The sequence below is a fragment of the Serinus canaria genome, chromosome 20, assembly GCF_022539315.1.
Source record: "Serinus canaria isolate serCan28SL12 chromosome 20, serCan2020, whole genome shotgun sequence".
NCBI lineage: Eukaryota > Metazoa > Chordata > Aves > Passeriformes > Fringillidae > Serinus > Serinus canaria.
Window position 1 is genome coordinate 688,821 of NC_066333.1, and position 27,512 is coordinate 716,332.

A 27,512-nucleotide genomic window follows, 5' to 3' on the forward strand; every position below is an offset into this window, starting at 1 on the left:
CAGGGCGCGGCGGGCTCTGTGGGCGGGCGGAGGCTCCTCCCGGAGCTGCGGCTCCCGCGGGACCCCTCAGCCACTCCTGGCCATGACGGCCAGCCCGGCTCAGGGGCCGCGAGGGGCGCTGACGTCACTGCGCGCCGGACCCCCGGGCCGGTAGCGCGTGCGCGGTGGCGGTGCGGGATGGGGAGCCCGGCGGGCGCTCCCGCCAAGCGCGCGCGGTGCGAGGGGCCCCGTGGCTCCGGCGGCGACCGCAGCGACCCGCGACTGTGGGACACGGAGCGGCTCTGCCAGCACCTCGCCCGATGCGGCGTGGGCGATCCCAGCCTGCTGCGCCGCTTCCGAGGTACGGCGGGCCGGGGCCGGAGCCGGGGCTGTGGCCGTGTGGCCCGGCCGCTGGCGCTGACGCTTCTCTTGCTTCCGCAGAGAGCGGGGTCACCGGGAGGATGCTGCTGGACCTGCCGGCCTGCGCCCCCGAGCTCATCCGCGTCTGGTGAGCGCCGCCCGCGGGGAACGGAGGGCCGAGGCGCGGGAGCTGCGGCGGGCGGGCCGTGCCCGCGGGGAGCGGCTGCACAGGCGCACGGCCCGGGTCTAGGCCGCGGCCGCCCCGAACGCCTCGAGCGGAACTGTGCGGGGAGAACGCGAGGGAACGGTCTCGTGGGACTGATCCCGGACCCTCGGAGCAGTTCCCGTGCCCTGCTGATCCCAGCACAACCACGGCGCGGACTCTTGCTGCCCAAATAACCATGAAAAGCAAAAAAACTCGATCCTTTAGAAAGGTTTAATGAAAATCCCCCGGGTAGCACAGTGACCTTTGGAGTGTTTCTGGGAACGAAAGAGTGAGCTCCAGGAGTTCTGATAGGAAGTTACGTTTGTGCCTGAAGTTGCTGCTGCTCCAACTCCAGGAACGACAGCGTCCCCGATATTTGACAGAGTGGGAGGTGCTGCTCAGGAGAGGCTGAGTATCACCAGTCTCCTTTGGAGAAATCCCGGGCATTGACAGATCAGCCTTGCAGCAGCTGCTGGCACTTGGCTCTCTGTTGTGCCGACAGGAGCGTGGGCTGCTGTTGAAAAAGAAGTGTTGTGTGTTCTGGCAAAATAGGGGCCTGTGGGTGAGCGGCGGAGTCCTTGCTGCCCTGAGCAGTCCAAAGCACGCAGTTCAACTGGTAGAGGTCATCTGCCATGAACACAGGGACACTGGATGCTGTTCTAAAGTGTGTAAAGGGTTGTTCCCAGCAGTGAGGGATGACTGGGCCCAAAACCCTTTTATCTTTCTGGTGGCGAATATATTTTCTTGCTTTTCTGCAACAGCAAAGAGTATGAATCTGTCCTGCTATTCTGTGTGTGCTGGAAAGGCCCCTTTGCCCCTTCTGTGCCCCACTGGGGATCCTCTTTTGCTCCCCTCTACTGGGATGTGAGCCTGCTTGCTCACCACATATTTCCTGGTGGTTTTTAATCTTGTAATGTCTTTTCTTTACTCCTTTGTTAACCTTGTTTATACTGTTTCCTTCAAATTTGTCTCAAAACCCACTGCTGGCTCCAGCTGTTTGCTGATGTTGTGGTTGGTAACCCTGAGGTAGGCTGGGGTATGTAATCTGGCAGGTGCAGGCAAGTGCAGAGCTGTGCTTTCTGCTGGGGGTTAGAGCACTTCGGTGTTGGCTCCTTGGCTGAGGGCTCGTCTGAGTTCATGCTGTGCTGGGGGTGAAGGGCTCTTCCACTGTTTAATTGAGACATCAGCGTGCAGAGGGGGAGTGGGAAAGGGCGGGTGTTTGGGCATGAGTGTTAGAAGAGAATAAAAAGCTGGTGTGACGCAGTGGGACAAGGCAGAAGTGCTGTGCTTTGGACAAGGTAAGACATGTGCTGGAGTCATTAATGTATTTTTGATTTCTCTTTTTGTGGAAGAGGGATTTAACTGCAGCAGTTTGAAGTGTGCAGATAGAAATGCTGTGATGGCGTGGAAGGCAGCTGAAGGCTTTATTTATTGCTGAAGTACCAGGTAATTGCCTGACTGAAATGACAACGGTGTCTAGTTTTATTTAGGGTTTGCCAGGAGGCTGATTGCTTCTTGCAGGGAAGGAGCATCAGGTGTCCAGGACACATTGGACATGTGCAGCCAGTCTAGGGAGTCAGAGACAGTCTGTCAGTGCTGAACATGGGCAGCAGGATGGGGTAGCCAGGGGTCCCTCAGCATGGGATACAGGTGACGGAGGCACAGGACTGTGGAGAGCTCTCAGTTGATGTAGAGAGCAGATGGTGATGGGTTTACAGGTGGCTTGCAGGTTTTCTTTGTATATGTTATTGTTAACTTTGTATAAGTTTCCCTCTGTGAGATCTGACATCTTGTTTCTATTAAGCTGAAACTGTTGAGGGTTGGATGATGTAGAGAGCATTTTGAGCAGATACTGGATAGAGGCAAGCTGCAGAACCCTGCATGTGTGTCTGACAGCAGAGACATTCTGCCCTTGGGCAAAAAATATAAAGAAGTTGTGTTCTCACATCACTGAACCCTGCATAACCATATAAATGTACCCTCAGATTTGCAATAAACGAGCATCGATCATTACCTCCATGAAGATTGATCTCTGACTCCAAGGGCTCCTCTCTCTTCCTCTCTTTCTTCCCCTCACCCCCTCTCCCTCACTCTCTTTAGGATGAGAAATTGCTCAAGCATTCTGCTTTTTGTAAACATCTCTCACTTTGCACTCAGAACAATTCTTTTGCTGTCCGCTGCACACTGTCCTGCAGTAAGTTGAATCATTTCTCTATGACAGGCCACTAATGAATGCAAATCTTTAGTTCCCCGAGCTCCTGGATGTTCAGAGGGGAGAGCTTGGACCAGTGTGGTGAGTTTCCTAGGTGTTATGTTGCTGGCAGTGGGTGTTTCCTGTGCTGAAGACAGATGATGGGTGGGGCTGTCTGGCTGACCTCTTTGGGCACAGGAAAGGGATTTTCTCATCCTTGTGACCTATGGCATGAAGCAGGGTATGGACAAAGCAGCGAGGGGAGTGGATGGGGAAGTGCCAGTTGTCACCATTTCCAAGCAGCCATCAGTAATGCTGCTTTGGCTGTTAGAGGAAATCTGCCTGCAGAGTCCTGGAAAACTCCAGTTTCCTGCGTTAACAGGATTTCTCTTGCTTAGGAGGGTCTGGCCTTGTAGACTTCAGGTGAAAAATGCTCTGCAGCTGTGTTCTGTCTGAAGGAGGATGAAGAGCAGGGAAGGTGGGGCATCCAGGCAATTGGTCACACCAGTATCCAGAGTATAGGGTCTAACGTTTTCCCAGTTCTCCCCATCCCACCAGAGCAGCGAGTGGCTGCATGGGACTGAGTTCCTGTCTGGGGTTAGTCCACAGCAATCCTTCTTGGAGCCCAGTGTGGGGCACAAAGTGTTGCCAGATGACAGATCTTAACAGAACATATTAAAATACAAATAGTGTGTCCAGCAGAACTAGGGAAGTGATTCTTAGCCTGTGCTGGTTGGGCCACACCTTGGGTGCTGTGTCCAGTTCTGGGCCCCCCGATTTAGGAAGGATGTTGTGATGCTGGAGCATGCCCAGAGAAGGGCAACAAGGCTGGTGAAGGGTCTGGAACTCAAGCCTTATGAGAAGTGGCTGAGGGAGCTGGGATCATTTAGCCTGGAGAAGAGGAGGCTCAGGGGAGACCTTACCACTCTCTACCTGGAAGGAGGTACCTTCTCTCAGGCAACAAGTGACAGGACAAAAGGACACAACCTTAAGCTGCACCAGGGTGAGTTTAGGCTAGACATTAGGAAAAAATCCTTAACAGAAGGAGTGATTGGGCATTGGGATGGGATGGGCTGCTCAGGAGGGAGATGGAGGAGTCATCATCCATGGATATATTTAAAAAAAGACTGGATGTGTCACTTAGTACCATAGTTTAGTTGATAAGGTCATGTGAGGTCATAGGTTGGACTTAATGATCTCAAAGGTCTTTTCCAAACTGGTTAATTCTGTGATTCTGTGTGAAAAATAAGTTGTTAAAAGCATTCATTCTATTAGTTTAATAGCTGCTGGTCACAATGTTGATTTCTTTGCCCCCAGAGTTGTATCATAGAACACATGCTGGTCTGGGCATCACAGGGAGCTTTTCATCTTAGAATTGTGGAATGTTTGGGTTGACCTTATTGATCATCTCATTTAGACCCCTGCCACAGACAGGGACACCTTCTGCTATCCCAGGCTGCTTCAAGCCCTGTCCAGCCTGGCCTTGGACACTTCCAGGGATGGGGTGCCCAGGTGCTCTGGGCAACCTGTGCCAGGACCTCAGCACCCTCACAGGGAACAATTTTTTCCTAATAGCCAATCTGATCCCACCCTCTGTCAGTTTAAAACCACTGGCCCTGTCCTGACACTATCTGCTCTTATAAGAAGTCCCTCTCCCTTCTTTGTATGGGCCTCCTTAAGGTATTGGAAGGCTTCAGTGAGGTCTCCATGCAGACTTCCTTTTCCAGGCTGAACAGCCTCAGCTCTCTCAGCCTGTCTGCATAGGAGAGGTGTTCCAGCACTACCTTGTGGCAATCTGAGCAGCAGCTACAGCCCAAGAGCTCCCTGTTACAGAAAGCAATACCAAGTGGTTGAAAGAAACACTGCTCACCAACAGCTCAAACATCACATGCCTCTAATATTTTAGGGATTGTGAATTATTAAATGACTCAGACGAGAATATGTAATGTATCAAGCAGTACTTTTTCCTAATAGTTGATACTTTATAGTCTTATTTTGTGCTAAATTTTATGGTGAAAGGCTGATATCAAACCAAACTTGGTGGTTAACGGCTGGGAGAAAAACTATGTTCTCATGGTAGTGTTTGCTGTCCTACTGAGGCTGAATCTATTTAGCTCAAGGGCAAAGCTTGCAGACAGAGTTAGTAAAAGTAGGTGTGATAGGGCATATTCTCTCTCTCTCTCTCCAGACTTGTCCCACCTGTGCTCTTAGACTGCTGTGGCTACAGCAGAGTATCTGCACTGGAAGTTTAGCTGTGTGATGTGAAGGGGACTTTTATTAAAAATGACAGCAAAATATCTTTGCAAAATAGAATAATCAGTCTCAGCAAAATTAGAACATGTTTTAAACTGCAATGGTCTTGCTGCTGGAGTTGAAATTAATTTATGTAAAATTCAACTTAATTTGACAAAATTAAACTTCTCATAGACAGTTGACTAACTACAAGAAATTTTTATAAAAATAATTTGTTGATACTCTGACATTTTAGTTTAAGGAAGTTTTGCATCCTTAAAAAATGTCAGTTGTGGGAAAGCAACATGCAGCATCTGAATAAGTTTAAAGGATGCTAGGTGTGGCTTATACAATTTTTTTCATCAGTTTCCTGGTGGTTTTATTTCTCAGTTCTGTGTAAGTGGGAGAAGCACTTACACTACTCTGGAGACATGTTGTGTAGCTATTTGTTTCCTTCCTTCTGTACTTGATTTTAGAAGGATAAATGCTTTCAATATTTTTCTGAAATAGTTGCAGTCTTCTTCCATCAAGGAACACCAAAGTAATATGAACTTGCATAAGTAATTCCATATGTACTGCAAATTGTAAAGGGATGTGCATTGCAGACTTTGCTCTCAGTGCCTCTTTTTCCTTCCCAGCTGCCCAGCTGAGCGACTGGAAGTGCTGGCGTGCCTGACACAGATGCAGCAGCAGCACATGGAGGTGATGAAGGTAACCCATGCTATGGGGACACCATGGCCAGGTCCTGCCCCAAGCCCTGCACAGGGCTCTGCTCCCTATCTCTGCCTCCCCCTTCTTGGCTTGGTGCTGCCAGCTGGTGCCTTTCCTTTGCACATCAGCAAACTCTGGGTCCTTGGTAGCAGTGGTCTGTGAAAAACCATATTAACTAGAAGAAATACTAGAATCATCGTGTGTGGAACCTTTCAGTGGGCACCTCCAGATTGTGAGGGATTAAATGAGCAGAAGAGCTGTTTGACATGTGTTGGAGAAGCTCCCTTTCACATCCCTCTGTGTAGAGCCTCCCCTTGGTTTATTTTATTAGTTTTTCCCCGGCCTGAGTTAACAGACTCCTCCTTGCTGTCACTGTTTCCTGTGTCCAGCTGTTTCTCCCAGTGGTGTGTGTTGCTCTAACTGGGGCCAGGGCTGTGCACGTTCTGTAGTAGTCTGCATATCTGCTAGAGCCCTCTCAGCTCAGTGACGAAGGGTAAAGAGCACAGGAAAACCTTATTTGCCTAAGTGTTTTACCAAGATATGTGTGTGATGGAATGGTTTCACCTGCAGTTCAACAGCAAGGATTAAAGATTAAATGTGTTTACCTTCTCTACTTGAGTGCCTGTAGTTTCTGAGATGTCTCTAAAAATATGTGCTCATCAGGAAGTAATTATTTCATATTTTGGTCATCTTGAGGATTTATATTTTGTTTTAAGAAAAGAGTAATAATCATAATTTCCACCCAGCAATATTGCATTTGATTTTAAAAGCATGAACAGTATCAGGGCAAACACTTTTATTGGATATCTCAGACATGCATTGCAGTATGCTGCTTTAATTGGAATAGGAGATTAATAAAGACAGCAGTTTTCACTCGTGGTAAGTTTTGGGATTGCGCAGTTGGAGATAACATTTTTAGGCATTTTGACTTCCCTTGCTATGGGAAATAGGCAGTTTTATCTTTTTGGTGTCAAGCTTTAGTAGTTCTCCAAGATAAATTTGGTTGCACAGAGAGGTTGAGGATGCCCCGTGCCTGGAAATGTTCAAGGTCAGATTGGACAGGGCTTGGAGCAGCCTGGTCTAGTGGAAGGTGTCCCTGCCTATGGTAGTATGTTGGAACTAGATGATCTTCAAGGTCCCTTCCAACCCCAAGCTTCCTATGATTCTGATCTTGATGTAGGGTTGGCAGGAAATGTCTTTTTTACAGATGATGAACAGTGTCTCCCACGAAATACTTGACCACTCTAGATATCCTTTACCTTGGTGCCTGTTTCTTTTCAAAGTTGAATTTTATTTTTTTTTTTCCTTGCTTCTGTAGGTTTTTAATGATCCTATTCATGGGCACATTGAGTTGCATCCCCTGCTGGTTCGGATCATCGACACCCCTCAGTTCCAGCGCCTCCGGTATATCAAGCAGCTGGGCGGAACGTACTTTGTTTTCCCGGGAGCCTCTCACAACCGCTTTGAGCACTCCCTGGGGTAAGGTGGTGCTTCTGATGCATCTCTGGCATCTGGATAGCCCTAAGTTTGGTTCTGCTGCTGTAGAGTGCCAGCCAAGGGACACTGCTGTCTGAGCAGTGGTGAAAACTGCTGGGGGGGCGTTTCTGGTCTCTAATGTTCCTGGATATCCCTTGTGATTGTGGGCTGTTCCCTTGAATTTCTTTTAATAAAGACAGATAAACAAACCAAGATGGATCAATGTTAGATTTCCTTCCCTACCCTTCATTATTCTAAGAATAATGTTAGCTAAAAACTGTAAGTGCTTTATGTTCCCCCAGTCAAAATACAAGTTTTAAAGCATAAACTTAGTAAGTGTACCAGGGCTACTCTTATGATCTGCCAGACAGTTGTAATCCCCGCACATCATCCAGCACAGCCAAAATGAATTTGATCTGTAATGTTTCCCTTTGTAGGTAGATGTGCTTCATGCAATCCATGGCAGGTTGTCAGGCTGGTAGCTGTCATTCCATTAAGCAGAAATATGATGGATGCAAGAATTTGTTGAGTGTTGCTAGGTCATTCACACTCCTCAGGAAAGCTGGTGAATGACAAATTTGAGCTTGTTTTAAGGGAAGCAGTGAAATTAAGCTTGTAAGTGGTTTTTATTCAGGTCATCTGGCCAGCCTAAAGTTGCTTTTGTTGGTACTGAAATATTGTGGAGTAAATCTGGCTTACTTATACTGAGATTCAAATGGCTGTTTGCAAAAGGGTGAGATGAATGAGGCAGCCTGGATTGATTGCATCTGGTAAACCAAAAAGACAGAAATGTGCTTGACTATAAACAAAGTTTTCACAACAGAAGTCTGAAAACTACAGACTTTTCAACTTTTCTTTTGAACAGTTCCATTGATCTGTCAAGTTAAATTTAAGACAGTTGTTCTCCACTTGTATATAATGCCAAAGATCTCTACAGTGTTACAAATAGAAGAACTGAGCTTTGTGTGCTTATTGGTCTAGTAAAATGCCATCAAATAGTGAAATTTGGACTAATGAAACATAATACCTCGTCATATGTCCTTGTCTTGCTTTAAGCTGTTCTAAAAAAGGGAGCTGTTGAGGCAAGCAGAAAAAGAGGTTTGTGTAGAGGTTATGATAAACAGTTTATGGGACTATGTGCCATATATTTGCTCCTGCTGGTTTTGTGCCCATTCAATTAAATCAATTCTCAAATCTAAAATGAGTGAGAAGAGAAGTAATTGTCATGAGCTATTAATAAAGAAGCAGTTTGAAAAAAGTACCAAATGCTTTGGTGACTGTTGTGGACCTTTGCAGTTTGCCCTGACTGGAATTCAAGGACTCAGTGTAAGCTCAGATGCTTTAAGATTCTCATTGTCAGTGGTGTACTGCTGTTCCCTTACACAGCTACCCTGGGGTTGTGTGTTATGAAATACTGCAGGATGCTGTAGAGTCTCTGTTTTGGGCATGGTATCCATTTGGGTATCCATGGTATCCCATGCTTTTTTGCTTTTGGAGGACTAAAACTCTACTACAGGAAGCAGTTTGTGATTTTCTCCCACATCAGGGTTGGGTATTCTTTGTAATCTGTGTCTCAGATAAGGGCTGTGACTTAATGGAGCAAAACAGTAGGGGAGTTTCTCTTTTTCTGTTCATCCAAAACCAATGCTTTATTTCTTTCTTTTCCTCCGGCAACAGGGTTGGCTACCTTGCAGGATGTCTGGTTCGTGCACTGAAGGAAAGACAACGAGACCTGGATATAACTGAACGAGACATCCTCTGTGTAGAAATTGCTGGGCTTTGTCATGATTTGGGTAAGGAACACCTGAGATGGGTTGTTGCTCTTGGAAAGCTAACCAGGATGAAAAGCTGGCTGTGAGGTCAGAAGATGTGAGCTCTTTTGGGCTGCGCATTGCATGGCCATATTCCAAAACAGGTTTTATCTGTTCTCTTTGGTCTGGAGTACATCCATGGAGACAGTTCCACCTGAATCTGTAGCCACTCTTAGCTAGTGTTTTGTTCTGTTTCAAAATGGTATTTAAAATTCTGCCCTCAGTAGCTGAAGTGTCCACTTCCTTCCATGATTTCTCTAGGTCTCTTCAAACATTTCAGAATGAAAATTAATGTTCCTTTCAAAAATTGTAACATTTATTTCATAACTACTTCTTTTCTTCAGAGTTGACACAGAGTAATTTAATATTCTCAGTGTTGCTGCAGTACTTGCCTGTGGTATGGGTGCTGGAACTGACTGTTAAGTGCAGTAGTACTTGAAGTATCTTAGGAAAGTGTACTTGTTATACCTGAGTTTTCGTCACAGGTGATGGGGAAGGAATTACCTGGATGGTTGCACTCAGAGTGGTGGTTACAGGCTCAATGTCCAGGTGGAGCCCAGTGAGGAGTGTCCTGTGTGAGGGCTGGTGCTCTTGGATATCTGTCAGTGATGGGGACAGTGGGATCGATGTACCCTTGGGCAGTTTGCCAACAGCACGGAGCTGTGTGATGGGGTCACATGTTGGAGGGAAGAGATGGGGTATCCAGAGGGGCCTGGACAGGCTGGAGGGGCAGACAGTGGATTGAGAGCAGCCCTCAGGAGAAGAACTTGGGGGCGTTGGTGGGTAAGACAGGACCAGAGGCAGCCCAGATGTGGAAGAATTCTTGGCAGAACAAGGGCATGCTGTACTTTTACAAGAATTGGACAACCCTGGCCTGCAGATTACAGAGTTACTTTGAAGACCATGTACTGTCCTTGGAACAAGATAGACCATGTACTGTCCTCAAATGGATACAACAAGGAAAAATGAGCATTGTGCCAGGACAAGGCCAGATGCCAGGCATATTATGGGAACTGCTAATTTAGCACACCTCAGCTAAAATGCTTATAGTGTGACAACCAATCAGCAAATAACATGTATGTGTGAATGCAGCCACTTAACCAATGAGCATTAGGCAGTAGTGGTGTGAGGCAGTGCATAGAGAAGGATAAATATGCCAGAGCTGCTGAATAAAGCAGAACGACGTGCAGCCACATTGGTGTGATTGTTGGTACTCGGCCGACTCTCCGTGGGACCCTCTTCACCCAGAACTCCCACCTTATGCTGGGCTGATCCCCACCATGGGCAGAGGGGGAGGGATCCTGCCCCTCTGTCTTGCTCAGGTGACATCCCCACCAGCCACCAGCCCCACGCCCCATAAGGATGGGGTGCTACTTATGCACCCCATAATTGCCCCAAGGCCTTGGAGATACATAAAGAGCTGGGGCCTCTCTGCTCTGGAGCCAGGCTGGGAGGGCTGGGAGTGTTCAGCCTGCAGGAGAGAAGGCTCCAGGGAGGCCTTGGACCACATAAAAGGGATTCCAGGAGAGCTCAGAGGGACTTTGGACAGGGGGGCTTTTACACAGGTTGCTCGGAGAAGCTGTGGCCACCCTATCCTTGGAAGTGTTCAAGGCCAGGTTGGAGAGGACTTGAAGCAGCCTGGGATAGTGAAAGGTGTCCCTGCCCATGGCAGAGGGCTGAATGAGATGATCTTTAATGTCTGTTCCAACCCAGACCAGTCTAAGACTGTGATATGTCAAGAAAAGTCAAATACATGAGAATTCAGATCCTAAACTTGCTCAAGAAATTTTTGCTGACAGCAGTGTCTCAGACTAAACCTGTGTAATCTTTATATTTAAGGTCATGGGCCATTTTCACACATGTTTGATGGAAGATTTATTCCACTCACTCGTCCAGATTTGAATTGGAAGGTAGGCTTTTCACTATTAAAATGAAAAGACAAACCTGAAATTTTCAGAGGCCGAATAATTAATCTTTAATTATTCGGCCTCTGAAAATTGTGCTTTTGAGCTGTAGTGGTCATCTGGCCTTACCTATTGCATCATTTTGATGGCTTAATTTAAACCAAAATGTTGTTTTCTAATCTTGTGATGATATCCTTGTTAGGTCTGCCCTGATCATTTTTGGTCAGCATTGTGCCTTAAAATGCATATTGAGAGCTTTCTGCTCTCAATATGCATATATAATATGAATATATTTTACATATCAAAAATACCAACTGGCAGCTTCCTTTCCAGTATGTTTAGTCCAAGGGCAGAATATTCAATATTGTTTAGAATTCAAACTTTCCAAAACAGTTGTTTGCTGTGAATGAAGTGCAACACAGTCCTTTCAGGCCCCTCTCTGCTTGTAATTTCTTAGCAAAATCAGATGAGTAAACTGGCTAATCTTTTACAGAGCAAAATTGATTATTTTGTCTTTTTGCATTGTTACTGCATTGCTGCTGTTTGTCAACACACAGAATTAACAGCTCTCTGAAGAGTGTGTTTCTGGACTCTGTAGACTGCGTGATTTCCTCTTCTGTTTAATTGAAAATGACTAGGAAAGCACCCAGGTTCTGCACTTCACACCAGCCTGCCCATGTGCCCTGCTAGGCAGTGCTTGATGGCTTGGAGTAAAGCTGTGACTCTGCAGGAAAGATGCTTTAAACAATGTAATACAATATTTGAATGGATTTTTTCCACAGCATGAAACTTCTTCTGTTCAAATGTTTGAGCACTTGATCACTTCCAATAAACTAGAAGAAGTCATGAAGTCCTATGGTCTTGTCCTGGAAGAAGATATGTTGTTCATCAAGGAACAAATAGGAGGTCCTATAGATGAAACTGCCTGTGTGAAATCGGTGAGTCAGCGTGCTGCTCCTGTGCTTATGCCAAGAAACCTCTTTATTTTGCTGAAAGAACAGATAATTTTGGCTTCTGCTATATCTTACTTCTAGCTCTATAAGTTCTGGGAATCTTGTCTCAACTGATGCTGGAGGAGTGTTGTGTTTATTTCTTACAGTGCTGGTAGATGTGTTAATGTGCTTACAGCTCCCTGAGAATTCTTACCCGAAAGCCTCCAGATCAGAGGAAAGCTGTAGAAAGTTACTTGTATTTAGGGAACCTAACTGGTGATTGGGATCCACTCAAGGGTACTGAAGAGTTGGAAGAAGTGCTCACCAAGGTATTTTTGATCATTTATATGCAGTCCTGGGTGGTCCCAGTTGACTGGAAGTCAGCAGATGTGGCTCCATGAGCAAGGGTCAGAAGGATAATCCAGGGAACTAGAGGCTGTCAGCCTGACCTGGGTGCTAGGGAAGGTCATGGAGCAGATCATCCTGAATATCATCATGCAGCACGTACAGGACAAGCAGGGAGCCAGGCCCAGCCAGACTGGGTTTAGGAAATGCAGGTCATATTCAGCTGGAGGCCAGGAAGGCTCTACAGAGGGATCTGGATAAGTTGGATCAATGTGCCCAACTGTGTGAGGTTCCACAATGCCCGGTGTTGGGTCCCGCTACAGGCTGGGGTCAGAGAAGCTGGAAAGTGGCTAGGCAGGAAAGAGGTGCTGTTTGGTTGACAGTGACTGCAAATGAGCCAGATGTGTCCAGGTGGGCAGGAGGACAATGGCACATGGTCTGTACCAGCCATAGCATGGCCAGCAGGACCAGGAGAGTGACAGTGCCCCTATGCTGGGCACTGCTAAGGCCACAACTCAAATTCTGCACTCAGTTTTGGACCCCTCACTTGAAGAAAGACAGTGAGGTGCAATGGAGAAGGGCAGTAGAGCTGGGGAAGGGTCTGGAACACAAGTATGATGAGGAGCAGCTGAGGGATCTAAGGGGGCTTGGCCTGGAGTAAAGGAGGCCTCCCCCAGTCTGGATAACAAAACAGCACTGGCAGTGATGAGACAGTGAGCAGTCCAAGCCTGGCCCGAGTGCCAGAGCCACAACAGCTTTGATGACAGCAGTGAAATGTTTGGATTTATTACAGCAGCAAACATAGAGGATAAGACTTGAAGAAATGAGTTGCTTCAAGAGGCAAGCAAGAAGGGATGGCGGTTGTTAATCATTGCAACTCTATGAAAGATCTCAGTCCTCTCTCCTCATTTTACACTTTACAGCTTTTGTCATCTCTTCAAGGACACTCATTCAGTTGCCACCAGAGTAAACAACTGGTAGCAGCTGAAGTCAGTGGGAGATCTGTCAGGACAATCTGGTCCTAATCAGAATTTATATGTAGTCCCAAACAAGTAACCCACAAATGTTCACACTTGCCCATTATTTTCTGCTGCAGGAGTGGGTAGCAATCCCATGGCAAATACAAGGAACTTGGCAGAGTGAAATTGAGTCTGAGATCCTGTAGGAAGAGGACATCCATTTACAAAATCCACAAGCTGATTTTTATCCCACAGGGCTCGTTTGCACATGAATCTTGGTGCCTTCCACTAGCATTGATCTTGTGCCAGGTTCTTTCCCCCTGTCTGGTTTGCCCTGTTTGGATTCTGTGCCTGTTTTCCAGCAGGATACCAGGAAGAGGAGTGCGCCACACGATACATGGCAGCACCTTCCTGCTGTTAGGCAGCAGGTTGCACTGGCAGGTTGTGCACTGTGGTGCAGGCCTCTGTCATGACACGGACAATGGGTGTTCAGGCACCAGACATAAACAGTGTCCTGAGCATGTCCCAGTAGCAGAGCTCTGTGATCATGGTATTTTTATCCACGATGTGCTTGCAACCTTCTGCTTGCATGTGTTTCAGTTGCTATTCACATCAGTTTTAGTATTTCTGTGGTGCAGGTAACATGGAAGCTATGTTTGCAAAATGCTTTCCACTTTCAGAATTTCAAGGTCACTTTATGGCATATTTTTAGGTGAAGGATCTTTAAATTTTCAAGAAAATGTGCACCTTGTGTCTTATTATTTTGGTGTTTGTTTCCTGTTTACCTTATGGCTGAATTGTCCCTTGTGAGGCAGGAGTTTAAGTAGCTGAATATTCAAAAAATTTTTCTTTAAACTTCTAAGTAAGTGTTTAAACTCTGTTCTATGAAGTTGTAGATTGCAAAAGATTGCAGGACAATGACATATTTGTGTATTTAATTCCCTGAAAATGAAATAATTCCAAAATTTCCCCTCTTTGTTGATACATTGTTATTTTGTTTTTTCATTTCAAAGCTGCAGGCTTTCTTTTAGTAGAGTAATGGGCAATGAATACTTGTGTTCATGGACTTTATTCTTCTTGAGATTATGAGAAGACAGTCGCTTAGGCCCTCTTCTGGATTTCTAATGCCTGATAGCTTCTGGAAGTTCTTTCCTTGTCTTTGTGTTCTTCACTACCTCAGTGTTGGATGTTTATCACAACCAAAGTCAAGGTGTATTCCCACTGTTTTTGAAAAGCCATTTGACATTGTTGGTACACTTTAATTTCTTGTTTCTGATGTTTTTCTTCTTGGCTCCCCTGTTAGTGGCCCTACCGTGGTCGACCAAAGGAGAAAAGTTTCCTCTATGAGATTGTAGCTAATAAAAAAAATGGCATTGACGTTGACAAGTGGGATTATTTTGCAAGGTACAAATCTTACATTTTATTGTGAATTCCTATTGACAAAGTGCTACCGTATGTACAAAAATGATCATATGGTTAAACACTCTGTGCAATATTTCTAGGGATTGCCATCACCTGGGGATCCCCAATAATTTTGACTATAAGCGATTGCTTATCTTCACCCGGGTCTGTGAAGTGGGAAACCAGAAGCACATCTGCCCCCGTGACAAGGTGAGCAGGGGGAGCCCAGGGGATTCAGAGCACCTGGGGGCACACAGGGGAGGTGCACCCCCTGGCTGGGGATCCTGCCCCATTCTCCCTTAGCCCAAGAGGAAAAGAAGTATTTGCTGCTCTGAAAGTTTTTCTCAGAAGCTGCTGTTTGGGAGAGGGACAGAGCAGACCACTGTTTGAAAGGATTTGTGCCACATCCTGTCAGGGGACCCATCAGATCTGTGTAATCCTGCTCCAGGTCTGCTGGGCAGGAAGTAAATGTGGCTGTGGTGAGGGGCTGCTAAAGGGATGAGGGGTCCTCTCCACTGCCTGGGGTTACTGTCAGCACTCCGCTCTCCTACGGTGGCCTGAGCCAGTTTCAAAATTTGGAAATTGTGAATAATAATCATTCTGCTTTATGCCGTGAATGGGAGGAGACAACTAATTTGATTAATTGATTGATTGTTTTAATTTTCCTAGTAAGACTGTGGCAAAAGTAAATGCTAATAGGGTTTTTTTGATTCAGGAAGTTGGCAATTTGTACGAGATGTTCCACACCCGGAATTGCCTGCACCGGAGAGCATACCAGCATAAGACAGGCAACATCATTGAAATAATGCAAGTATATTTTCCTTTCCTTCCTTTTCAATTTATATTTAAATTCTTGAAACAATCTGTATCCATTTGGAATATTCAGAAAAATCAGTAAGGTCTGACATAGAATAAAAGCTGCTTCTGATTCTTGTGAAAAGACTTAGTGCTTAGAGTGTCATACAGGCTGTCGTTAGCAAAGCAAACAAAAACAGAAAGAGAGGAGGACAAAAGCATCCTTCCACATTGAATTAAATCAGAGGAAAATTGCTAAAGGCCTGAAGAAGCACAGGACTAAGGTGTGCTTAAACCATTTAAACTGCTGACAGCTGAAGTCAAATCCTTATCTGCAAGTTAGAGACCACTTAGCTCAAACTGCCTGGATACTAGAGCAAGGTTACTAACAAAGTCATGAAAGGGCTCATGTAGCTCAGCTGAGGCCTGGCTTTGTGTTTATGTAATGCAAGATTTGTTCAGGACCAACTCAGCTGGCTACCTGCTGTTTTACCTCTCTTGGTGATGTCTCTAGAATTTTCCCTATAACATTATTCTTTTTAGTTTTCTTGATAATCAGAAATACTTGTATCCCCAAATAGTTTTTCCTTGTGGTCTTGTCTGCTGGGTAACTGTCTGTTGAGTTTGGTAAAAAGGAATGTTAAGGATTACACAGTACAAGAGTGATTTGGATTGCTTTCATTTCATAAACTTCAGCTCCTGGTTTAGGGATCCTCTAAAACTCAGACTAAAAATGCTGGGGTTTGACAGTACCTACATTTGACAAGTAAAACATATTTTTTAGTTTAGAAAAACTCAGTTCTTGGCTTCCTATAATTATAGCAGCCTTTCCAAAACAGTGTCCAATCTGGAAATAACAGCAAGGTACATGGAAATTTGGAAGAACCTCATCTTTACATTATAATTTTTTCCCATCTGAAAATACTACATATTTGTGATGCTTTCCCTTTACAATGCTTTGTACCCTCTCAGCTAACTGGGGAAGCAAGGAGTCTGTAAAAGGGTTTGGTCATCTGTGAGGGGGCCTTACTGCAGCTAGGGACCATGTCACTCTTTTGCAGGGTTCTGCAATTGTCTCAGCAGTACTAAACCCAGTCTGAAGCAGAACAAAGTGAATTTGCTCATTCATCTAAAAGTTCTGTTCTGAACCTGTCTTCAGTAAATCTCTGTTGGAATGTGCAGTGACAGCATGGAGACGAGATGTTGTAGTGATCAGTGTCAGCTGTGTGCTGGGGTGACAGTTTCTTCTGTTGTCTTCTGTTTATAATACACTAATTTGTTTCATTTTGCCTGATGATCAGAGAGGCATTTCAAAACTATATTATCCTGAAGTTGTAATTTTGTCTCAAACTAGGATAACAGAAGCCTTTCAAAAAGCAGACAAATTTTTTGAAATAAGAGGCTCTGGAGGAAAAGTGTATCGGATTTCTACAGCAATGGAGGATATGGAAGCCTATACTAAACTAACTGGTATGAGGTCTCAGAATTATTTTTTAAGTAAAAGAGCATGAGTGCCTGTTAAAATGCTGTTTTTACTGCCTTTGTGCACAGAAGGTTGGGCAGGCTTGGACTGTCTAATGCTTGTGATCTGAAATCTTGCTAGAAGGGAGAGCAAGACCTTCTAATTTAAATGACTTTTATGTTGTGAGAGAGAGAAAGAAAGAAAGAAGCACCAACTTTATATTCCACATATGTTCAGATTCAGCAGTTTTAGAGGGTCCTGCCTGTGCCCTGAGTTTGTTGCACTTGTCACAAGTGGTATGTTAGTGAGCTCTAAGTGCTACTACAGGTGACTATGTCAGGTGAAGTTCTGAATGTGTTTTGTGGTATGAACCCATTCCCAAAGCAGGTTCCAAGGAGCTCTCCTAGGGTCTCAGGTTGCCCTGCTTGCCTGCCTCTCCCGGTCTGTGCTGTGGTGCCCTGGTGTTCCCCTGGTTGTGTTCAGAGCTGCAGTGGGGGCCAGGCAACCCTACTGCTCCCAGGCTCTGTGCTTGGCTCTGTGCATGCAGGGCAGGGGTGCTGCAGGTCCTGCTCAGGGCTGGTCCTGAACTCTGGCAGGTCTTGCAGCACCTGTCAGCTACAGCTCACCAGGACTTCCAAGCCAACCCTCCTGAGTGTCCCTCACCAAGCCTTAGCTGGCCAACAGAGAAACTGAAGAACTTCTATCTTTGGTCCATGATGAAGTGACAGGGCCTGAGGGCACTGTTGCAAAGGATCCTGTGTGCCTTAGCCTTTGTGATGCTAAAGACCTTCTGCTGGCAGTCCTTCATTTGCCACAGCGTCTGCAGTCTGCCCACACTCCTGCAGCTGCGCTGAGGAGTCCCCTCTGTCACTGTGTGGACAAGGGTGTCTGGTTTGAGGGGCAATAGTTGTTGGGGAACCTGAGCTGTGTTGCTGAGCAATGGAAGGCTGGGCAGAAAGGAAAGAGCTGAGGTGAAGTTGTTCCTGGGGAATGGCTGGCCTGGCAGGTAACTGCCTGTGGTACCTGGTGAGGAGCACAACTCAGGGCGAGGACAGCAGAGCTGTGCCCAGCCTCTCACAATCTGCCACAGCAAGGAGCTGCTTGCTGAGACCATCTGTTCAGCAAGGAGGGCTGAACAGCAAGGGAGAGTTATGTGAGGAAAGTTCCAGCATGTACTCATCTTTCATGGAGCATGAAAGACGAGTATGGCCTCCTCTTAAATCTCCTTCCTGCCTCTGGTGCTGTGGAGAGTAAGATTTTTTCTTTTTTTTCCTTTCTCTCAGGGAATTTTCTTCCAATTGTTGCCTAAGAGATGGGAATGAACAATACTTAAGAGAGAAAAAAGATGTAGCCAAGGAGGGAGGGGGAAGGGTGCAGTTTGCTATCATTCTCTTGGGAAGGGCAGAGTAGAGGGAGATTTTGGGGGAGGGACTGGGCTGTGCTCGGCTGGGCTCAGCTCCGCTCTCTCTCGCCCTTGGGATCAGAGGTGAGACGGGCAGGCTGCTGCCCTGGGGAGAATTCGCTGCCACCGCGGAGTTCTGTCCTGCGCTGCTTTCTGCTCACCGGGGCTGAGCTTCAGCTGCTGAACTGGGACCTTTCCAACACCCGACCTCACTTGGAAGGGGACCCCGGCCCCTGCCCCATTCCCGCAGGGAGCGTCTGTGGGATAAGGCGGCCCTGGGGCTCTGCGTCTGCTCGTCTTTGCTGCTGGGCTTGGGGTTTGTTTGCCATGGTATACACGCACACGCCAGTAAGGAACTGCTATTCCTTTCCCCCTAGCTTTGCCTGAAAGCCCTGTCATTTCAAAGTTATAATGATTCAGAGGGAAGGGGGTCATATTCTCCATTCCAAGGAGGGGTTCCCATCTTTGGCAGACACCTGTCCTTTAATCCAGGACAGGTGCTTGCAACCTGGACACTCCTTTGGGTTGTTTCAGCAGTCCCTGGTGAGTGATGCTTCTGTGAAATTGTCCAGATCATGAACTTCTGGGAGGTTCTGCAGCAGAAGGTTCCCTAACTTTCTTCCATGGTGGGTGAAGAACCACCATGTGTTGCCTCCTGATTTGGCAGCACATCTTAGTTCTAGTAAAGGCTGATACAGCGAAACATTCCTTGTCACTGCTGCTTTTGCACAGGGAAGATGTTCATGGGCTTCTTATTTCCCCTGCATTATCTTTTTTTGCTGGAAGAGACCTGGTCTGCGGTTCCTCATGGAGGAGTTCCTGGCTTTGGTTGACCTTGTCCATTAAACCAGTTGAAGGTGTTTTGGTACATGACTCAAAGATTGTTCTGGACCCTGTTGGGAGCTCCCCAGGCTGGTTGCAGCTCTGGGTGGGCTCTTCCAGGGCTGTGCTTACAGCATGTGTCAAAGCTGCCCAGGTGTTCCTGGCCAGGGAATGCAGTCGTTGGGAGCAGATCAGGCCAGCAGCATCCTGGCAACAGCAGTCTCTAGGACAGCCAAAAATAACCTTTCTGCTCTAAAGCCACATAAAAAGAAGCCTGTCTTGCTCCATCTGATGGTGGGAATCTTGCTGCATGTGTCACTGTCACATGGAGTCAGGATGGAGGGTTTTGATGCTGGCATCCAAAGTTTGAGAAAACCTGAAGGCTTAATGGCCATGCTTTATTTTTTCCAAGACAGAGTCTTTACCCATATCCTGAGCTAGTTAGTGGTGGAGTTCAGGATAGTCTGCTAAAGAAGACTCGCTAAATAAGAGGAGAAAGTAACTTCTAGTGAAACAACAAAGTATGTTGCCAGGTGAGAATTGAGATAGTTTTTCTGCCAACAATAATTGTGAATAGGTAAGATAAAATTGTGATTTCTCATTGTCAGACTTAGTTCCGTCATTCCCTGAAAATTACTTTCCTGAACCAACAGTTTTTCTGGTTGCTTTAACCTTTGGCCCTGTTTGTTCATTTTACTGTGACACTGGATTGTGACATACGTAACAAAAAACAACGCAACTTTGGCAGACTGTGTCTACCTGGAAATTCTGCACTCAAGTCATCCAGAACTGGAGGAGGCACGAGAAATTTTGCGTAAAATAGAACGACGTGAATTATACAAGTTTTTAGGAGAGACTCGACCTGAATCAAAGAAGGAAATTATAAAGGTAATGTCCCTAGCAGAAGGTTCTGAATTCTGTTCCCATAAAAATGTTCTTGAAGTTGCTGAACATCCATTTATCTCTATGTGGGCTTTGTTTAGTTTGAGGGTTTGGGGTATTTTTTGTTGTTTGCTATTCGAAAAATAGAGTCAGAAGTTTTCCTCCCATCTTTAAGTAGCTGATCCATGAAACATATAAAGAATTGGGGAAAAATTTATCTACAGTCAGAACGCCAACAGGTGGAAATTCAGAAGCTGAATTATTGCAGAAATATTTTCAGGAAAAACTTTTCTGAAAAATACAGAATTTTCTAAAAGACTCTTACAGTCCAGTGATTGAAAAGGTTATTACATCATTTGATGTTCATGAACATTTCAAAACAATTAGGAACACGTTTGCTTTGAATCGTAATTTGTGTGCTTTGCTTTGAGAATAAATATCAAACTGAATAATAGCTGCTGAATTTCTTGGTTTTAAATTCTGTACTAAGCATGAGAATCCAGGTACTTTTCCCAGTCTTTTTCATGAGTGCTTTTTAAAGCAGATAGCAGTTTAATTCCTGTTGTCTTATTTCAAAGTAATGATATATTAGAGCTCACTTCAGCTGGCTCAGCTCTTTTAATGTGCTATACTGTGTTGTCAGATCATCAGTTACTTATCCCCAAATTTCAGCCATAATGATGAAAATTTTCTATTTTTGATTTCCAGAAGTGCATGTCTGTATCTAGAAAGTCTTCATAAAAATAGTTCATCTCTTCTAAAGAATAAGGTTAGAAAAGGACTACTAGATGTAGCTGTTCATCTTTTTGCTTGAAGAGAAGGTTTGCTTGTGTTCTTTGTTTAAAAAAAGTAATGTTAAGAGATTCTGTATTACAAAAGCAAGAGGAAATAGGTGAAAGCAAACATTAAATGGGTTGTCAAGTTTCTGCCCTTCTGAGGAGAAGGTTGGGTTGGTGGCCCAACAAATAAGGAGACAGGTGTGAGAGGAAATGTTATGATTTCCACCTTTAAACAGCTCCTTTTAGAAGCTTGGTTAATGAGAGGAGAGCTCTCACTTTGAAAGTCCAGACAGAGGCATTGAATCTTGGGGTATCCAAGGTGTTGGTTTGAAGGGAGACTGGATCACTGTTGGTGCTGTAATTATATCCAGCCAGTGCTTTGCAGCTCGGGGTGCACAGCTGAGGGCTTAAGGTAGGATGTTTCCCCCTGTAGTGCTGTGGCAGGAATGTCAGACCCTCAGTCTCCTCCCAGCGCTGCAGGGGAGCTGCACAAGACAGAGCTGTGTCTGCTCTGCTCCTTCCCACACCACAAGATTGGGTTTAGAGCCACAGAATGGTTTGGGTTGGGAAGGACCTTTAAAGGCCATCCAGTCCAACCTCCTGCTGTAGACAGGGATGACTTCCACTAGACCAGGTTGCTCCAGCCCTGTGCATTTCTGTGATTCTGAAGCTGGCCAGAGCCAGGAGAAAATCCCAAAGAGCTTGAGAGTTCTCAAATGAAGGTTGAGTTTACATTTAATGCAAACTAGAGAGGTAATTTCAAAATGATGCAAGCAAATAGGCAGTAAGTTAACACATATTAATTCTGATACAGAGTAGAAGTAATTACAAACAGGCTGCCTCAAGCCTGTTCCCTCCTGGCAGTTTTCCTCCAAGCTTGCTCTCAGTCTTTCCTTGGTTTCTTGGGTGACTGCAAACCACAGACGCGCCTTAGCTTGGTAATGTGTGTGATTTTCTACTTGTCAGTCTCTGTATCTCTGCAATGAACAAATCAACAGCAAAAAAAACCCCAAAAAAGCAACCCAACTACTCCTAGTAGAATTTCTTCCCTCCTGGACAGTCTCCAGACTGCTCTGGGCTGCACTCCCATGAGTCTCAGTTGCTCCCAGGAAATCTTGGTGCTTCAAATTTTGCATCTTCCCCAGAATACAGCAGCCTGAAAAAAGGCCACAGCCTTTGAATGAGGACTCACACATTTCAGTGGACAGCTGCTCTCCATCTAACCATGCTCCTCTGCTTTGTGTTAGCCTAAGTGTCTGCAGGGAATATTCCCTTGGGGCCAAACCCACACAAAACTCCTTTGTGGGTTTCAGCTTTTGTAGAGTACTTTAGCGGAGTACTTTTTGGGGGGTCTTTTATTTTGTGGTTGTCTGTCTCTTGTGGTTTTTTTATGTTTTACTGCATAGATAGAAAAGCTTTATCAGAGGGTAAGATCCTGCAGACCTTCATTTGAAAAGTTCAGTGAAAATGTCTAGTATTCAGCTTTTGGGAACTTAATTGTAACACATTTATATTGTAAAACAGTTGGTTGAAGGTACTTATTTTGTGCTTTCATGCTTCAGCATTCTGCATGTTGCACTCCTGCTCTCCCCCTGCCCCATCATCAGGTATAAAGCTCCTCCTTCACAGACTGGCAGATTTTCGGGTTTCTAATTTGCATAAGTTTGGTTTGTTTCTAAAAACTGGGTTTTATACTAATGGTTATGGTATACAGTAATTCAAACAACCAGATTGTTGCAAGAGTCTTGTCAAGGTGTGAAGAATTGAAAGCTTTAGTTTAAAAACATCTTGTGACACCTGTTGTGTTGCCTTGACTTAGACCTGAGAGTGCATAAATGTAATTTAAGTTACTGAGTTTATCCTTTGGTTTTATTTCCTTCAGAGTAACAGCCTGGCAGAAAGCATTGCTAATTCCAAGCCAGAGAAGGACCCTCCAGATGTGGAGCTAAAGGCTGAGAATTTCATAGTTGATGTAAACACCTCTCAGAGCGGGTTCAAGTAAAACCTCCCTCACAGAGGGCCTTGTGTAACCTGGTGAAAGAGCAAACCCACAGGGTGTCTGTGGCTGCAGCCTGGCTCCCTTTGAGGGTCGGAGGTTTCCCATGGGGGGTTTGCTGTGGTGGGAGGGTGTGGGGCAGGCAGGGGGGAGCCTCACTGGGCTGTCACCTGTAAACTGCTCCTGGTGACAAATGGGCTCTCTTGTCACTGTCCTCACTCCAGCAAGGAGCAGTGGAGAAACCTGTGGCGTTTGATACATGGGTGTCAATGGCAGCAGCCTGGGGCCCACTGGATGGGTCAGGAAGGCAGGAAACCTGTGCGGCCAGAGGGAGGAAAAGAGGCAAAGTGACCTCCAGGCTCCAGGTGTTGCACTCCTGGTGCCTGACAGGCACAAAGCACCTGCTGCCATGGCTCGGTCTGCAGCCAGCAGTGGTGGGAGGGAGGGAGCCTGAGACACAGGAGGGAGCTGGGGCAGGCATCACACAGCTTAATCCCTGTTCTCAGTTCATTCTGGGAAGAGAGAGTGGCTTTCCACAGAGTGCATCACGAGCCACTCCTACAGTGCCCTTGCATTGAAGGTTCCCTTCACTGGGCCAGACTGTAGCAGCTCACTGAGCTTTACAGAATTTGCCTGGGCTTTTCCCATCCCACAAACTGAAATCATAGGAAACTGGGTCCCTGCTGACCACCGAAGTGTTGGTGTACCAGGCCAATGTAAATAATTTTTACATTACAATCATGTTTATGACTGTAAGCTCTGCTGCAGCCCTCTGTAGGTTGTGTGTTTTGGGGAGGCCCAGGCTGGCAAGGGACCAGTCCACTTCCAGTGCTGGAAACTGGAATGTTTCAGAGCACACCTGGGAGCTGGTCACTGTAAATGGAAATATCCACCATCTGAAATGGCAGCATCAGAGCATGAGGGGGTAGAAGAAAGACGCAAAATACAAATACCAGATCATTTATTTAAGTAATAATTTGTTAATTACTGTTTCATTTGATGACTGTAATTTTTAGGAGTGTGTGTGGCCTTTTGTATTTATTGTGAGAAAACTAAAGACAAACATTAACAAATGCCATTTTCCTTTTTTTACTTGCAAGGTTATCAGCATGGATTATGGAATGAAGGAACAGAATCCAATTGATAAGGTGCACTTCTATTGCAAGGCTGATCCTTCTAAGGCAGTCAAAATCAGTAAAGAACAGGTAGGCTTTTACTTCTGAGAAGCATTTTCACCACCTGTGATGGAAATGATCACAGTCCTGTGTGGCTGTTCATGAAGGATTTGTGGAGAGGAGGTTGGATTCATGGCCTTGCAGATCTTCAGTGTGTGACAATCTGGAACCCTGACAGCCTTTGCCTATGAACAGTATTTAATTGGAATAGACTAGGAGTTGGAATATCACAATAGCTTTGGAAAAAACTCATGGATTGTAGTGGAGGTTCTTACTGCTTTCCTTCTGTATTCCAAGAAATACTAAAGCTTTTTTTCTGCTTTATTTCAAAGGTTTCAAAGCTTTTACCCAAAATATTTATGGAGCAGGTTGTCCGGGTTTATTACAAGAGTCAGGATCCACATATTATTTCAGCTGCAAAACAGTACTTTGTTCAGTGGTGCATGCAGAATGATTTCACCAAACCACAGGTAACAAATTCACTCATTATATTTCTTGTTTACAGCTCATAACCTTCATCCATAAGCTTGCTTTTTCTTTAACCAGTTGGACATTCAGGACTTGTCTTTGTGGCAGAGGCACCCACTCACTCACCTGACCCCTGGTTTTATCACAGCTCCCATCTCGGGATGCTTTGGTTTCCCTGAATTAGTGCTGGAGACCCCTGAAAGTACCATAGGGTCATATAATCATGGAATGGTTTGGGTTGGAAGGGGACCTTGAAGATCACCTTGTTCCAAACTCCTGCCATGGCAGAGACACTTTCCACTAGACCGGGTAGGGGAAAGAGCTGCATCCTCAAACAGAAGAGGCCCCCCAGGAGAGGAGTGTTCCTAGGTGGGGAGGCAGCCATGGAAAACTGGGTAAGGCCCTTTCTTAAGGTCACACTTCTGGCCTCTGTCTTTTAGAGCAGGTAATTTTAGAAGGGCTTTTTACAAATGGATCAAACAACAGCTCTCCCTGGTTGTAGAGCGTGGTTGTGTCGTCTAAGCACATTGTTCAGGTTCAGGCCCTGGTGGGCTGTAGAGCAAAGCACCAGCCAATTTCTGATCTCAGGCAGCTGATGCTCTGTGTTGGCCATGCCTGAGCACAGATTGCCACCTGCATCTGCCTGGGGTGATCCCACTGCCTCAGCTGCTGTACACCTTGCTTGTTTCAGACAGTGCAAGGCACATCCCAACACCAGGGGTAGGTTGATTGCAGCAGTGCTAATGAGGTGCTGGGTGAGGTCACAGGAAACACTAATGATTCTGTTAGTCCACCTGTGACCTTCCAGATTTTCTGGTAATAATTTAGGAAGAACTGGACTGCCAGTGGTGATGCCTTCTCAGGCAGGGCACTTTTGTCTCCCCACCACTCACTGCAGCAGTTTTCACCTCTGGGGTGCACAGTCACCAGTGTTTATTGATCTATAAAGATTCTGGGACCTCGGATTGCTTTTTTCCAGTTCAGCCTGAGGGTGAGCTGCTTTTCCTTGGCTTTAGAATGGGAAGCAAAAGTGAAATAATGTTTCCTGTATTTTCATACTAGGATGGTGATGTTGTTGCTCCTCATCTAACTCCAATGAAGGAAACCTGGAATAACATGACAGATGATGAACACAGGAGAGCCTCAGAACCCAGTTGCAAACAAAGGCTTTCTTTTGATAAGTAACAGGTTTCTTTTTTGGTGCTATTCAGTCTGCTTCCTCAGAAGATGAGTAAATTTGAGCTTCGACTTTTCTAAAAGCTGGTTGGACAGACTGGAATAATTCACGGAACAATGCAGAATACATTTTGCAATACAGAATGTTTTAATGTAGATACTTAAAGTGCATATTCCAGATGGACTTCTAAAAACCAATTTATTACAACATAGTAAACTCAGTTCTCATTGATTTTTTTAATGTGGTGGCACTGTGTAGCAGGAGTAACTTTAAAAATTGCTATTCATTGTTGTTACAGGATTTTACTACTCCGTCCAGTCCTGATCCCTTCCTTAGCTGTGCTATTGCATGACTTAGAAAAAATCCCAACCCAGGTTTGGTGGGGTTTTTGGGGGGTTGGGGTTTTTTTAGTGTCTGAGGAAGAGAGATAAGTATGCTTCTGAAAATACAGTGAGATAAAGAAGAAATTACCAAGGGTGGCATCTTCAAAATTAGCAAAATTAATTTCATGAAAAAAAAAGGAAGGGAGAGGGCAATCTTTTGATAATCAAAGATTAAATTTCTGGTATTCAAAAAGCTGGTGCAGGCCTCTTGCTACAAGTGACCACAATTTTTATTGAAGTAACACTGCACTGCAGTGCCATGCAGCCTTTTATTGTTTTATTGTGTATTTTTTATACATGGAATGTTATATTTTTTACTGTTTGTCCTGCAAAGACTGCTCACAAGGCCAGTGGTGTGAGTGGTTGCAGGAAGGCCAAGCTGCCCAGGTGTTTGCCAGGGCTCAGGTGTGCAGAGAGGGCAGTGCCAGCAGGGTTCTGCCCTGCTCTGCCCATCCTGCACCAAGTGCACGTTGGTTCTGCTTTACACTGTACTGGGCAGACAGGCTCATCAGGAATGCCTCCATTCTTGTACCTGTGCCCTGTTCTCCTGGACCTCATGGCTGTCCCTGTATAATTTTTCTGTCTCTTGTAGCTCTGTGAGGGTTCTTACAGTTTTCCTGTACTGGCAGTACTGGTGTGAGTGTTCTGAATGTCTGTTCTTTTGGACAAATGAAGACCATTTTCCTCTCATCTTTTACTCAGGTCTAAGAGGAAGGCTGCTTTCATTAAATAAAACCTCAAAGCTTGAAAAAGTCTGGCCACAAAACAAAAAACACAAAGCAAAATGTTCAGTAATGCTCAGGAATTGGAGCAATCTGTGGCCTTTATATCTGGAAAGGGGAGAGAGGTGTTAAACATCTGGCTCAGGCAGTCAGGTGTGGATGGCCAGGGTAGGTCCTGAAAACCCAGTGGGAAGGTGCTGTGAGAGAACTCCACAACCCCTGTAATGTCTCCATTGCCCTTTTTATCCTGGGAACTGATGCTATTAGAGGGAGGGAAAATGAATAGCCAGGAACTTCTGCTGCTTATGTATCTGTGCTCATGTGTCTGAAGGTGTAACCTCTGGTGCCCCTGTCTAAGAGTATTTCAGACCTGCAGATGAACCAGATTGGTTAGAAGGGCTTGTGACCTCTTTAAAAGCTTTTAAAAAATTTACTATTCCTCAAGAAACAATATCTTAGAGTGAAAACATTTATCTCCCTTGTCTGCATAAGATCAAGTATCATTTTGATATAATTTTTTTCTTGTTGATTTGGTTTTTAATTTGTTACTAACTGTGCACTTTATACTTGGGAAAGGTCTTTTGTTTATGTTAACCCAAAAGTTTATACTTAACTTTAGGTTCTGAGAGCATTTATTTTCTCAACATGTTCATCTGAGCTTCTCTGAAGAATAAATTTATAAAGTATGATTTACTATTCTTTTAAAGAATTGCAGTGTGTGGACTTTATTAAAAAAAGTTGCCATTCCAAGCAGCCAAGGTGTTCCTACCTGCTCTCTGTGGGAGAGCTTCCCTCTGCAGAGGTTCTTGGTTTATATCTCCTCGTGGGCAGTGCAGTCCAGGCTCGGGGAGGGTCCCAGGACTCTTCAGGCTCAGTGCGGCCACCTGGCCCTGCCACAGCCTGGGCAGCCACCTCAGGGGCCAGGGAAGCCACCACAGGGGCC

The 27,512-nt window shown here is 45.4% G+C and overlaps 1 protein-coding gene across 3 annotated transcripts; it reads left to right on the forward strand.

Moving 5' to 3' along the window:
• The first annotated feature begins 38 nt into the window (after window positions 1-38).
• SAMHD1 (SAM and HD domain containing deoxynucleoside triphosphate triphosphohydrolase 1) lies at window positions 39-27,258 on the forward strand. Of its 3 annotated transcripts, XM_030231213.2 has the most exons (16): window positions 39-340; window positions 421-487; window positions 5,606-5,678; window positions 6,997-7,157; window positions 8,832-8,947; window positions 10,805-10,875; window positions 11,652-11,807; window positions 14,409-14,509; window positions 14,608-14,716; window positions 15,222-15,313; window positions 16,656-16,771; window positions 19,736-19,875; window positions 22,531-22,620; window positions 23,745-23,849; window positions 24,152-24,289; window positions 25,350-27,258. In XM_030231213.2, the coding sequence occupies exons 1-16, from the start codon at window positions 178-180 to the stop codon at window positions 25,470-25,472; spliced, it is 1,821 nt and encodes a 606-aa protein (XP_030087073.1). In that variant the 5' UTR covers window positions 39-177; the 3' UTR covers window positions 25,473-27,258. The 3 variants fall into 3 exon arrangements, with proteins under 3 accessions (XP_030087073.1, XP_030087074.1, XP_018779357.1); XM_030231214.2 differs by lacking the exon at window positions 5,606-5,678 and having other exon boundaries at window positions 163-340; XM_018923812.3 differs by lacking the exons at window positions 39-340; window positions 421-487 and adding an exon at window positions 2,815-2,837.
• The last annotated feature ends 254 nt before the right edge of the window (window positions 27,259-27,512 follow it).